Source organism: Sander lucioperca, chromosome 4 (assembly GCF_008315115.2).
Source record: "Sander lucioperca isolate FBNREF2018 chromosome 4, SLUC_FBN_1.2, whole genome shotgun sequence".
Classification (NCBI taxonomy): Eukaryota; Metazoa; Chordata; class Actinopteri; order Perciformes; family Percidae; genus Sander; species Sander lucioperca.
This window is the reverse complement of record NC_050176.1, coordinates 27,942,699-27,957,562: the sequence shown is the minus strand read 5'-3', so window position 1 is coordinate 27,957,562 and position 14,864 is coordinate 27,942,699. Positions and strand designations below refer to the sequence as shown.

At 41.4% G+C, this 14,864-nt stretch overlaps 1 protein-coding gene across 3 annotated transcripts in view; it reads right to left on the bottom strand.

Annotated features, from left to right (window-relative positions):
• dlc1 (DLC1 Rho GTPase activating protein) overlaps nucleotides 1–14,864 on the bottom strand; it is a 93,706-nt gene that overhangs the window by 75,392 nt on the left and 3,450 nt on the right. Inside the window, exons 1-4 of one of the 3 annotated variants that reach the window (XM_035999979.1) lie at nucleotides 10,904–11,605; nucleotides 7,901–9,932; nucleotides 1,819–1,953; nucleotides 1,415–1,528 (exon numbers count right to left, since the gene is read on the bottom strand). In XM_035999979.1, the coding sequence (XP_035855872.1) occupies nucleotides 1,415–1,528; nucleotides 1,819–1,953; nucleotides 7,901–9,865 (2,214 nt within the window). In that variant the 5' untranslated portion in view covers nucleotides 9,866–9,932; nucleotides 10,904–11,605. Of the gene's footprint in view, nucleotides 1–1,414; nucleotides 1,529–1,818; nucleotides 1,954–7,900; nucleotides 9,933–10,903; nucleotides 11,606–14,864 lie in introns of those variants that run through there. The other 2 variants (XM_035999977.1, XM_035999978.1) reach the window with 2 other exon arrangements.

Sequence of the window (14,864 nt, the reverse complement as noted above, 5' to 3'; positions counted from 1 at the left end):
ATAATCTATTATATTATGTATGTTGTCATCTTGTAAAACACAACTGTTGTAATGTTAAATCAAAACCTCAACCCTTGTTCTTCCTCACATGTGCCTTGTGTTTACATCATATAAAGGATTTGTATTGTCTAGCTAAAAAGATTAAGTGGGCGTCCCAACACTTTAAGTTTGAAAGGACTCAACAGTCACTTCAACTATTAACCACTGAGAATCCCCTTCATGAAGTCATCATCTCTTTGGCCTCAATCAATCACCCCGCAGGCCTCCACTGTAAAAAGCCTCCTATTAGGCACAGTGAAAGCACTGTTTACCCAAGCTTAGTGAGTTACCTTGGGTTACTGCAGGAATGGAGGTTGTGGAAACAATTGGCCACAGACTTTATACATCACACATCATTGAGCATGTTGCTCTGTGTTCCTTAAAGTAACCGTCACACGAGTGAATTTTGCTTTTTTTTGAGACAGCATAAGAGTTGTGATGTGCAGCAAGACAAAGCAATGTCGACAAGGAATTGCGAGAGATAATTCAACAATGTGAGACATCCTTTTCATCAAGGAATTCTGACATTTCCACAGGTTGCAATGTTTTGTTCTATCGAGATAAGAGAACTGTTTTACAATAGAAACATCCTGTTCGGCATTTAGGGTTATCCTATTATGCATCACTACATCATGAGATAAAGTGTCTCAAAGCATTTTTTTTAACATTTCAATTCAAACTATTGTAAAAGCTTTCTTGAGTGCTCAGTCTGCTGTCTACCGGCCTTGTTCACTTTGCCCTCGTTGAAGGCAACAGCAAAGCAAGGCTGAAAAAGTAATTAAGTGAGCAAGCAAGAGGTTTGAAGATGCACGTCTCACTTGAAGCATGTCCCCCTCTCACTCCCCTCTGGCCTGGCTTTTTACCCCCAGACCTCCCTTTTGACCCCTTTGTTGGGGTGAAGGGGTCTAGATCTTTGGAACCAGCTAATTATAGAATTTTAGCGTCTGCTTGGCTAAGCCCTAAGTGCTGGGGGACATTCCTACAATTGGGGGATTCAAGTGTGTGTGTGTGTGTCTTCTGTGTCCTGGTTTTAACTTTTGTACCACTAAGAGAAAAAAAGTTTGTTTTATTGATGACATAAAGGTTGTTTAACAGTAGCTTTGTGCTCAACTAAAAAAAAACTATGCAAATGAGAGAAACCAGAAATCAAAACAGCCTCAAGTATTCCATATTGATGTTTCGAGGTCTTAAAATCATCCAAATTGATTTGGAGGTCTAGTTTTATTAAAGTATATAATTCCCAATTCCTCTGGATCTCTCTGGGATAGTTTAAAAAAACTGTAAATATTGCAAGAATAGCATTCATACTTTAGAAATGGAGACACACAAACCTGGCCATATTAGTTTAGATAAAATGCAAAAGCTTCTATCTTACCCCACTCTTAGGTTTTGCTCCAAGGGCTGGTGTAGGTCCTGAGGTAGAGGTAGCAGGAACGTGCAGATGTGGAGAGTTTGGTGATGCTTCTGGTACAGATCCTAAATCAAACTCCTGCACAGGTTAAAGAAAAATATGTAGGCATATTGTTGTGCAAAGAGCAGAGTGTTCCTCTAATTTTTCAGTATTTCTTCAAAGATGATCAACCCCATAGGTTTTATAAATGCAAAGCACACTACACAGTTCATTAGCCGATGAAAGATACCCAGTGTCCATAGACATTGCTATACCTCATAATGACCACAAGGGGACAGATAAGAATACTGTAGGCGACGGAAGACATGAAAGAATAAATGAAAGTCATTTCTAAGCTAAATCCAGCAAGGTAACTTGCAGGTGTGTACCATGAGTTGTCTTCGATGGAGGGTTGGCGTGCTGTCCATAGAGGAGGTGGCACTGAGGGCATTCTCAATTTCCTGGTCCAACTGGTCCAGCTTCATCAGCAGCAACACCATTGAGTCCAGACGAGCATGCTCACGCTGAATGAAGAGACAAATCAGATAAATAAAAAATTACCTTTGCACTGAGCTCATAAGTGTAGTAGAGACACTGAAACCCAAATTGCTCCCGATATATAGACCTGTGCCTTGCATAGCAGCTCTGCCCCCATCAGTGTGTGAGTGGGTGAATGAGTGGAAAATTGTAAAGCGCTTTGTCTGTTAAGGTAGAAAAGCACTACATAAAATTGGACAGGATGACATGTTTCCCTGGCTACTAGTCTCACATTGCCAAACCTTCCTCCACAGCGCTGCGGAGGAAGGTCTGGCTAGTCCACACAGCATTCTAGAATGGGAGAAAACCGTGCTCTGGTTTATTGGCATTTCTTTAAACCAATCACAATTGTCTTGGGCAGTGCTAAGCCCCGGACGCAATGACGGTGCCTCTGCAAAATAGCCTCGGAAAGGAACTCGTTTTGGTGGAACTTGTGTGTGTTCCAAAGTTGTTTTGGTCGTGCAACAGAAAACTCGAGATTGGACAGAAAGTCTAGCTAGCTGTCTGGATTTACCCTACAGAGACCTGAGGACCAGTTAACCATAGTCCTCATACATCGACCGCAGTTTGGAATGCCAAAACCAAGAAAGCGGAAGATAACGGACATCCGGCCTAAAAAGAGGGACTTTCGGCAGAATTTCCGGCGGCACCTGAACAATCCCGGAAGTGCAACGTCGTCGATATAGACTACCTGGCTACTGAACTGTTCAGTGTGGGGATGGCTTACTCTAAACTGTCAAAAGGGAAATTAGCTGAAAATACTTAGAAACCAGCTTTCTAGCGTCTTACTTGATCTAAACAAAAGACATATAAACTTCATTCATTGATGTCTTTGTGTTTTCTGTTGAATGATGCAGTTATCTAACCACTAATAAACCAGATAAATCACTAATTAAAAGGCATACTATGTAACCTTTCCCTCTTTGGTCCCCCTACAGGTTGTCTCATTGGAACTACAGCCCCGCGAGTTGTAGTTCCAATGAGACAACCTGTAAGGGGACCGAAGAGGGAAAAGTTACATATTAAGCCTTTAAGATCATATCTATTTCCAGTCATTCCAGTTCAGGCTACATTTTGTTGAGAAACATCAGGGATAGCAGCTTTCTGGAGGGTGACTACCTTTTCTTTCTATAATCTCTATCATTTAGTCAGTAATACAGAGGAAAACACTAGCTGGCAAGACATACATTGTATAGCTTCATCAGTTTGTTGCCTGCCTGCTGATCAGTATGGCACGACAGTATTGCAAACTGAACCAAGTGGGCGGTGTATTATCAATATACAGTAGTTTGATTTAATATAGATCAATATAGAGGATGCAGAGAAGTTGGCTTGGAAGGCATCAGAATTAGCTAATCTCAACCCACCCTATAGTTGTTGGCTTTACTTACCTCTATGGACTCCCAAGTGACCTAGATCCGTAATATATCATCATCTTATTAAAAATAACAAAATATCTTTTTATAAAATCTCGAAAGTAATGTCAAATTGACTCTTCGTCCTTCATGCCAAAAGAATTGAGGTGCTCTATGCTCTCTTTCCCTGCTCCTTTCCCCTTCCTTTTCAACTGCTGCTGAACTCTTATCCTGACACTCTAACCCTCTGCTCTTCTGTATCCTTCTCTGTTCTGCACTTAAAATAGTCCTGGTTGTTTCCTCTGCTTTGATCTCTTTGGTATCATCTCTGGTCCATTTTTAATCATATGACTTCTTAACGCATTTCCCTTAGTCCTCTAATCTGCAGTGTTCAATTATCCATTCTAACGCTGTGATAACAAGTCTGACACTGACCTCAGGTGGTGTGTCTCCAGTAAGACAAGCTAAATGACATGCAATCCAGCACACCTTCACACTCCACCTACCACTCTGTCCTTGTTTGCTATCCCTCAATGTTGTTTTGTTTAATGCAATATAAACCCTTGTCTGAAGTTCAAAAACTTGTAAAATCCCTTTCTGGAGTTCTTAACAGAGTATATGCTTCAATTTCCTTCTGCCTGTCTTTTATCCTGGCTCCGGGTGTGGCTCTCTGTCTGTGCTTCTCTCCCGAGAGAAGAACCCCAAGAAATGACATCACACGCCTCATTATTCCCAAACAAACCTTGTTACAATCTCCCCTAACAGACCTGTTAAATACTTTATGAGGGTGAGCTCATTGGTCACACAGCCACTGTGATTGTATGTTGGTGCAAAGGTATAGAGGCATGTGAATGTGAGTCTGGTTTTCATGCGCTGTCTGTTCTTAGGTGTGATACATTAGAGAGAAATCTTATTGTTTCATGTAGGATAAAGTAAGGCAGAAATATATTCTGTGAGGGGGCTAAAGTGACTTGATCTTGTTCTAAGTTTACAATGGGTGTGTGCAGATGACAACATTCATATGAGCAGTGACTAATGCTAATGTGTGTGAGGTTGACAGGTTTATGGATCCTAGATAGAATCTGCATCTTGATGAACAAGCTCCAGCTCCAGCCCTGCGCATGGCTCCCTGCTCCATCCCTATTAACGTCTTATGACTTGTGCTTGCATTTATTTTCCAGTTAGCCTGTCAAACGCAGTTCCTGTTGTGTTTGCCAAGAGAGCAAATAGACATCAAGGGCCATGTGTGTCGTGGAAATGTGTCTCACATTGATGTATTCATTGGCATTCCTAGCGAGTGGCAGCGCACATCGCTACGTTCTGCCTCTTTGGCAAAGTATCACAATAAGGCATTGTATCATTGTAGAACAATGACATCTTTACGAGGCCTCACTGAATGAACAAAAGCATCTGGCTCGAGATGGCAATAACAACCACAAAACAGCAGTGCAGTGCAATATCAGGCGCCTCAGAGAGGCAACATTTTTAGGGGGCATTCTGGTGGTTTGGGTGTTCTCAGAAGGTTTCTTTTCTCTCTTTCCCATCTTTTGAGGTTTCTGTTACATTCCTCTCGACTTCCTGTTTTTTGAGATGGGAGACAGTTCCCACACTGTTTGAACTCTTAGACCCCTCCTTCCCCTTTCCTAGCTCTCTTTTTCAAACCCCCTCTTACACCCAGTGGCCTGCATCCCATTTCTCAGACCTGTCCATTAAACTGAGGTTCTCTTTCTCTGCTGAGCTAAACATAGTGTGCAGACGATTATGCATCAAAATACGGCGCACACGCTCTGCTTAATGTAGGTATCTCATTCGTAAACAGTGACCAAAAGCATGGGCATTTGATTAACAAATAAGGACAGAAAGGCAGAAAGAGCACTTAAGATGATTATGTTGCCAAGTGTTCTGCTGTCAGATAAACGGTTTGGCCCTGAGGTCAGGATAAAGCCTTGTTGTTAAAACAAATAAACGCACAAAGCCCAATATCAGGTTAATCTGGAGCCATTATGCAAACCAGATGGGTTCATTTTACAAATTGAATCTGCAACAACAACATGATCCACTGGGGACATAATCATTTGTTTGTACAATATCTTGTTAAAGATATTTCCAGGATGCGGTTGCCATTTTCCACTCACAGATAATCAGTTCTGTTATTTCCTTCATGATATTCAAGAGCTTCTTCTCATTTTTCTTTATGCTAAATACAGTATGTTACCTCCCTAGTGGATTATAATGTTCATTTTTACTGTCTAATTTCTTTACTGTCCTCATGACCTTCCCTAAAGCACATTTTCTTAGTATACTGGCATCATACAGTTTGTAAATAAACCCCATGGTGAAAACCCTGTGGTGCTGTCAAAGAGGAGGCAAGCTATCACCATACGGTGGATGAATCGCTTTAGCGCCTTCCAGTTTAATGGCTGAACTCCTTAACTCGAATTCCAGGAGCTAGCTTTTTCGGCTATTTAATCCAAAAATTGAAAGTCATCCTAAGATTGAAACTAGTGCCAGTGGTAATAAATGCGGCACTGGTTTTCCATGTCCCTGCACTGGACTGTGATCTCATGTTTTTGGCAGCTGATTGAGTGACGTCAACATTGGCTATGACTGAGAGGGCCTCCAAAGTTTCTATGCACACATGGAATTTATGTCAAAATAATGAAGTGATAATATATGAAAATATCTGGGTTTACCCAACTCACAGGCTTGTTAGAAACACAGATACAACCAGAGTGTCAACACTGCAACTTGTCGCATATGTTACTCACTCAGCATCATCGCTCATGCCATGCTTTCTATTAAAAGACATTTATCTTATTCTACTTTGGAAAGGGGGCTGTGGTAGTGTGTATAAGAAACAACATGACACATGACATGACTAGGGTTGGGTATCGTTTGGGTTTTTTCTGATACCGGTGCTAAAACGATACTTTTAAAATGGTGCCAGAACCGATACTTTTAAAAAGATTTCAAAATTTTTTTTTTTATATATTTAAAAAAAAAAGAAAAAGAGCACAAAACGACAGTCGGTGACATTTAAGAACGGCTTGTTTATTGCTAAGGCCATATGGTCAAAATTTAAATGATTTATTAAAAATGTAATAACAATAACTTATTTCACCAGTAAATTGCTGGTAAACAACAAAAAGGGTATTTTACAATATCTTTGAATGCATCACGAGGCTGGCGAGGCGAGTTTCAAGTGACGCACCGTCAGTGTTGTTGACAACGGCAGCTGCGGACTGTTACGTCTCGGTGTTGGAATCCTCTACAGTGAAATACAGTCACACCGTTTAACGTTAGCTGTCAGCATTTTAACCGTGTTTAATCCAGCTGCTAGCTAACAGTGGGCTAACATTACCTGCTGCCAAGTGTATTATGTTAACTAGCGTCACGTGCAGCAATGCTTCTGTTGCCTCTAACGTCTGTTTCGGAGCATCAGAGGGCAGCGCTGGCATTGCAGTAGCACCGAAATGAGGCACCGAAATCCGCATTACTATTCGGTCCGGTAGATACAGGTTGTTAAGGCACCGGTGCCGTATAAGCAGGGTGTCGGTACCCAATCCTAGACATGACAGAAACATTATCTGCGTGTGAATACATACAGAGCTAATACATTGAAAATACATTAGAGCAAGTTCAAAACATAGTCTACAACTGAACTTGACCAAGCCGCACCACCCATCATAACCAGCGCAGCATATTGTCAAGTTATATAAACCCACCTCCCACTTACTGACCAACATGACACTACTAACCGCCAAGTCGCATGCTTCAGTGTAGCACACTGTTCACGATATTCTATCATAGGAATGCATATACCTCAGAAAATAACTGATTAACTTGTTCATTTTATACTAATACATACAAGAATGTTCATATTAAACTCTGTAAGAGTCGCTGTTCACAAGCGGGCGATCGTCTTCAGCTATCACAAGAATCTAACTTTCCACAATATGGTACTTGTCTAAACAACATGCCTGCTTAATGCGCCCTGCGTTGTAAATAATGGATTTCTTGTTGCCATTCCAAAAAGGCCAACACTGCAACTACTAACAGTGAATAAATACTGTGTCTATTCTCGGGCCATTGCTTTGTTCAAATGAGCCCAAATCCATGAACTGCTTATTAAGTTTTTGGCACTTTACTGTACCCAACAAGCACAGTCTAGCTAGCAGTGTATAAATAGTATACAACATACAGTATTTTCTGGAGAGAGCAGTTTAAGGTTTTCACCCCAGAGATTACTTGAGCTTCCAGCCCCCTCTGTGTGATAGTCTCCATGCCCTTATAGGAACTTGTTTTGCAATGAGCGGTTGAGAAAGAGTAAAACATTTCACAGATCCCCCCCACTCACAGATCTGTAAGCATGTGAGAGTGAAGTCATTGTTTTCCGAGACGCTTGCCAAAGTGTGGGACAAAAATCATTTGTGGGCCGTACTGTATATGCGTGTCAGTTCATTTTAAAAAAGGAACTTAATTCTGAGGTGTTGAAGCGCAATAATCGCGATTACTACACAGAAACAAAATTAATGATCCACTGCATTCCTTCTACATCTATATAGAAATATAACCTTACCTTTCTCATGCGCACTTTGACCACATTGTCCTCTTTTTGATCTCCAGGTTCATTTGTTCCATCTAAAACTGGACTGGCAAGTTGTGTGTCACTGTAAATAACTGTGTGTGTGGCCTCATCTGGTTCCTCCATTCTAGAGACTGTGGCTCCTGGCCTGTGATGTTCCCTCTGACCATCTGCCACCTCAGGGGCAGGTGACTCACTGAGGTAACAACCAGAGGCTTGGTTGCCATGGAGTCTTTCTGGTGAGAGCTCATCGTTGACCTCTGCCGGGCATGGTGGCAGGTTTTCGGTGTGCTGCTCAGTAGATACATGTTTATCCTCCATATTGGAGTGCTGAACATGTGGACTTTGGGTGAAATCTGAGGCAATGTCCTTTTGAGGGTCCAGTACAGGGGTATCATCTGGCTCAACGTGGCTAGCTTCTGGGATAGTATCCAGTATTGAACTGCTATTTTCCAACTGCTGGGCTATGGTTTGATCCTTACAACAAGCCAACTCTTTAGACACTGAGCTTTCATCAGTGTTTTCCATTGGTTGACTTACAGAGGTCGTTGTTTCCACATATCGGTCTGCACACTGAGTAATATTTGTCTGTATGGGGTTTCCTTCTGAATATCCAATGTCCAGTGTTTCAGATGACTCAATGCTGTTAACTGTCATAGAGCAACATTGACCTATGAAACAGATATCAGATGATGTGATTGGCCCATACCTGACTTCTGCTGCTTTCTTGCTGCCTTCTGCTTGTGCACTTTCCTCTCCCTGAGGCCAGTTCGTCGCCTTCATTTCAACATTATGCTGTTCCAACAATGTCTGGTGGGATATTTCACAACCATGAGACTGATCCAATACTCCATAGCAGTCATGTTGATCTTGCTCTCTTCCTTGAATGTCTCTTGAGTGATGTTTAAGTCCTGTATTTTTATTTAGAGTTTCTGGATAATTTAATCCATCCAGCTTGTCAGCAGAATCTGCGCTCCGTTTTTCAGTTACTCCTTTGTCCCATACTTCGTCTACAACTAAAGTCACAACTGGTTCCACAGTTTTGTTAGCCTGTGACATCACATCACCACTCTCCATCATATTAACTGAGCTGTGCAGCACACCAACAGGTAAAGTTACACTTGCATCAGCATGGCCAGAGGTGGAAATCTCATTTTCCTCTACATCTGGAAGGTCAGTTTGAGGTTCCAGTTTAGCAGCAGAGGACTGTTTCAGTGCAGCCTCAGAGATTTCAGGAGGTTGGCTGTAACCCTCTGTATGGCTCTCCTTTGTTTCCTGATGATTTGGAAGTTTGCCAGGCTGTTCACCAGCAGATCCAAACATTGGAGGCCCATTGTTTGAAGAGATAGAGATGCATTGTTGCTCTTCACGTGAGATATGTGGACTTTTAAAGACATCATCGTCACTGCAGAGTTTGTGACTCTGGCCTCTCTCTGTGCCAACTTCACATTCACCATTGATAGTTTTCTCACTGTGACTGCTGCTATCAGTTGCAAAAGAAATATTTTCCCTGGACATCTCACTGTCTGAGTTACAGTGAAATTCTCCAGACTTCCCAATGTTTGCAATTTGGAGATGCTCTGATTCAGAGGCCCTTTGGGGAATATTACTGTCCACCAACTCATGAGGGCAATCACCTGACTCCTCCCGCAAATCCAGTGGGACTTTTCCATCACTGTCCATTGTCTTCAACTGTTCTGATCCAGTATCATCATTCCCAACAGAAGCTGTCACCTCAAGTGTCTGAGCAAAGTCCTCTGTGGGCAGTTGGTGGCAGCCCTCTGGCATGGAGGCACACCTAGTCCGTCGACCTTGTTTGGAAGCCCCTGCTCCCATCCAAGGCCCTTCGCTGTCAACCCCATGACAGCAGACCAGGTCCAGATCATCATAGCTGTACTGTAATCCTGAAGCATGAGTCACATGCTCCTCCCAACTTCTTTTCCGTATGGCTACTGGCATGGTGGACAGCCAGCGCTATCCCATAGAAATGCTTATGACGGCAGGCAAAAATGGAGAACCAGATCTACTGCAATCAAGAAGAGAAATGGGGATAAGAAAAAGCCAGTGTTCGCAAGTTATGAATGGACAGTAACTGAATATGCAGATGACAATATGGTAAATAATGTTTCACTTTTAAAGTAAACAGCTATGGAGTATTGAGTGGAACTTCAAGAGGGGCGTAATTATAAAGCATTCACAATTCCTTGGAAAGTATAAACTCTGCTAGATCTGCAGAAAAAAAAACCAGGCTTCCTAGTTATGATAATCTAACAGGATTATCTTTGCAACCAGAGCTATTTCAAATTTGACATTACAACATGCCAACTGAAACAGTTGTTTGTTGCCTGAAGTGTTAAGAAGCTTCCAGGAATAAAGCCAACAAAGCTGCCCGGATTCTAAAACATTAAGATAAATGTAGACGTCCATTGTTTACTTTTTAAAATCTTTGGTGAACTGTAATCGAACCAGTTTGTCAAATTTACAACGCAAACCTTCAATACACATTAACTTTAACTGTGTAAAGGGTGCTCTAAAAAGAGTGTTGGTTAACCGTCATTCTGTACTTACCCATACACCTACTACAATGAGAATGATGTAACTAAAGGGAGCTAAAACTGCAAATGACAGTCAGTGTCCCTAAACAGCTCGTTCTCCATAAGCCAACATTATCATAATGCATACTGTGGGTCCTATTACATTAACCAAACCAAGCTCTATACTGTGCTCCGTTTTTCCCCCGTTGTTCTAGGTCAGAATGTACAGAAGTAAAGGAAGACAGGAATTCAACAAGCAGGATGTACTTAATTCAAGCTTGACATCTGCTATATAAAAAAAAACATTACAATAGAAGAATAATAAAGAAAACTGTACAGTGACTGAAAAGTGACTGAAAACTTCTATTCTAATTTCAATACAATTTCTCTATCATTGTTCAATTGTAAGAGTCAATTTTTCAACACATCTAACAGTTTCTTAAGCAGTAAACTTTGTTTTTACCTTTTGTTTCCTCAGGAGAAGAGCTAGATGATACTAAATACCATTTGCACCCTCTGGCATGAACCTGCTCCTGGATATTAGTTTAGTAAGGGAGGTTACAAGAAATGTCCCAAAGCAGTTGCTCCTTCTACTTGCCCTCAAATCGATAGCAAAACTGACACCTCATACATTTCAGATATTTTATGCTGGAGTAACAACATTTAGCCTACTTCTTGTAAATTCTCCAGTGATGACACAGGTATTTACAATATAATCCAGTAGCTGTATATTCAGTAATTAAGCACCAGGTGATAATCCAAGAAATAGGTGATAGATCCAGTAATTGCTTCCACTACAGTTATCCAGAGATGTTTCGCAAATTGCCTTTTCATTCATCCACCGAAAGCAGTGTGAACTTGTTTGGGAAATATGAATCCATCGCTTTTCAAATGACCTATTATCCGTTTTATTTTGCAAGCAGTCCTTAGGCTAGGTTTCTGCAAGCCATTTTCTGGACTCCAGTCAGTATCTTCGCTGTAAAACTGTCGGAAAGGCAGTCAAGCCCCCAAAGGCAGGCAGAAAGCCGGGGAGCAGTGAAAAGTCCAAAGACAACTTCCATCTTGATCACATTAGGGTTTTTGCTGACGCTAAATGCCAAAGAGTCGGGGTGGTGTAAGAGGGGCCGGGTTTTCTTTCCCCCACTCCACCCCTGCTCTCCTCCGTTCTATCCCTTTTCTCATCAGGTCCCCTCCCTGCTGGTTTTGACAGGGAGTCTGAGTCACATCCTAGGAGCCCCATCCCCCGTCTCACAACTCAAGCAGCACACTATACGCATTTATTCACTCCACCCTCCTCTAATGTACATTCTCTCCTCACTATTTTAGAAACTGCCTGTCCGCTTCTTCTCTCACAACCTGTCTCTTTCCTCTTCTTAGTGGATTTTTTCTTGTTCTGCCTCAGCTTGCTATTTCACTAAGCTGGGCAAGGCTCCCACCAGTTGGCTTAGATTAGTAACAGACAGGCTGCCTCGTAAGACCTCTGGCTGCATGCCAAGAGAGATTGCTCTAATGTTTTGGCAGTTATTTTGGAGGCATGCTTTTTTTAATTTGTCATCTTGTAACTCTAAAAGCATTCTTAACCAAACACACTAGCACTAATGAAAAAAAGCAAAGCAAGATATCTTTACAGATATGCTGTGAGAATGCATGTTTCCAAATATTCTGTAAGAATATATAATTCACTTTTTAAAAGATGTATGACAGTGGGGACAATGCTAAAGTCTGTCAACCTGTTATCATTGTTTTATAGTAGACCTAAGTGAAGAAAAAACATTAAAAGGACCCAAATGCCAGTAATTCATTTCCTAATATAGTCATTTGTCAGAGGCAATCAGCAGAAAGAAAAGGCGAAGCCAAGGATATTTACTTATTATTACTTACTATATTATTATTTACTTGATGTCACTGAGACAATTTAAGACAAACTATAACCAGATAATTTTGTCTTTGAAGTTTGATTGAAACAGGGTTTGTAAAACAATTGAAATATTTTCAGGACTTCCATTTGCAGAGCCCATCTCCAGTCAAAAACCTCAAGGGCCCCAAAACCTCCTGATTTACATAAAATGTGTGCTATATAAATTCATAACATTCTAACAACAGCAGCTCCATCCAATTGCTAAATAAAGTTGTCACCTAATTTTACAAACTCAAGCTATGACTGAATGTATCAAGGCAATTTTTTCAGTGGGGTCAGTTGCATAAAAAAAGAGCAATGCATCAAAGCAAAAGGGACTATGCGAGCACAAGAGAACTGGAATGAAGCCCCCTCCAACCATCCCTGCAACCCCGGCCTCTAACCTCTGGGTCATCCAGATGTGAGGTGAGGCTCTGGATGAGTCTTTTCTTAGGGGCCTCGCTGGGAAACTGTACACTGCCGTCCATGTTGGCTCTTTAGGGACACAGATGGTCGTACTCAAGGGGAAGGATCCAAGTTCAACAAGACTCCTCTGTAGCATGTCACATGATGCGCTTTGTGGTTACGCAGTGCACAGTGTAACAAAATGCAGATCTTTTTGGTCACAGTAGCTTCCATGTGGATATGGCTGGTGATTGAAGTGCAGAGGCCAACACAGAGCATGACTCAGGCTATCTACTCATTACCTCATGTGGACATCCAACACAGGCCTATAATTTAGAAGGCTAGGCCTCCCTTGTGACAATCCTACCATCCTGCGCTGCCACAGGACAACTGGTCTATGTCACATCTGATCCATCAGTGACACTGTACAAACACATGTTCAATCAACAACATGTGTGAGACTAGATGCCCAACAGCAATGTCTCTGTATGTGTGTTCGTTTGTGAGCTGCAAGAGTACTGAAGCATTCAAATTGGAACATTAAAACAAAATGTAGCTTGAACAAATCTAAGCCCTGGGACACACTGGGACACACTGGCCGCAAATGCGCCGTGAATGCTCCACAAAGCTTCGTGAAGCGGAGCTATTTGCATGGAATAATCGGTAGAATACTCGACTACTAAATGAATCGATAGCTGCAGCCCTATAATATGCAGACAATAACAATGCTAACATGCTGATGTTTGTAAGATAAAATGTTTACCATGTTCACTATATAAGTTAAGCATGTTAACATGCTAACATTTGACTATGGCTTCGCAAAACAGTTTGAGATAATATTAACCAAAATATTCTGTTTTTTTGTGATATTTTGTGTGCAGTATATTTTTGAATCTATGTACATGAATATGTATTGTATAGGAGAGTTATTTCAGAATATTTGTTTGCCCTGTAAGAGTCACCGCTACAGGCCATTTCTAAGTCCCACGTCACAGAGGACTAGCATGAACATTTACACAGGCATGCAGCATCATTGCTCACATGTTTAGAGCGGTCACATATATGGTTAAGAAAGACCTATTCATGATTCACCATATAATCCCCCACTGTTCGACCCCTCTGCTTCTTAAGTGGAGCGGTGAGGGTCCAAAGGAAACAGCCTCACATTCCTCACTGATATAGTTTATTATTGGAAAAATAAGCCAGTCTAAATCATGGGCATTGAAGAACACAGTGTTTGCCCATGTAGGAAAATGTAGGTGACGCTTATAGAGAAAAAAAAAAAAACTGTCCCTCCCATAACTGAATATTTTTGAGACCTTGCATATACAGAGACTGCTTTGAGAAGATTTTGTTGCACCCATTTTAAGGCTTCTTTAAATAACCATTTTATACTGTACTTGCCCCATAGTTATGTGAAGTTGTGAAAACGGATCTTGGGTTCATTTACACTAAAAAGAAAACTAAACTAAATGCCAGAATCTCATCTGAACATCTAAAAACAACATCAACAAACCACACCAAGATCTGTGCAATCCCTTCCTGTCACTTGCTATGCCCTGTGGTTAACAACTCTTCAAAAGCCTAGAGTCATGCCAGTTTAAATAACAGCGTTTGAGGCCTGGGTGGGAACTTGAGCAATTGCAATAATCTTGAATGAAACATCCCAATGTAGATGACACAACTTAAAACCATTTAGAAAGACAGCTGAGGGCTACATTGCTGTCTTAATTAAAAAATGGTCTTCAATCATCTGGATCTAAATGCAAGTCGTCGTCGTCGTGGGAGAAACCGAGGGGGCCTTGGCCGCTGATGGTGGGTTATAGTGTGACTGTTACCGTGGGAACAGGAAGTACAAGTTATTGAGGATACAGACCATAACAACCTCCAGACTAAAATAATCTATCTAATCTTCTTGTGAGAGGATCTGTGTGTGTTTGTGTGTGTGTGTGTGTGTGTGTGTGTATGAGACAAGAAAGAACGTTATTTACTGTATATGTGTTTGTGTGACTGCTGTAGGGTGTTTGGTTTTTCAAATCAATGATATAGACTTATGTCATCTGGGCCTTATATTTTTATGACTAGGGGAGCACGATATATCAGCAATCATATTGGTACCGAC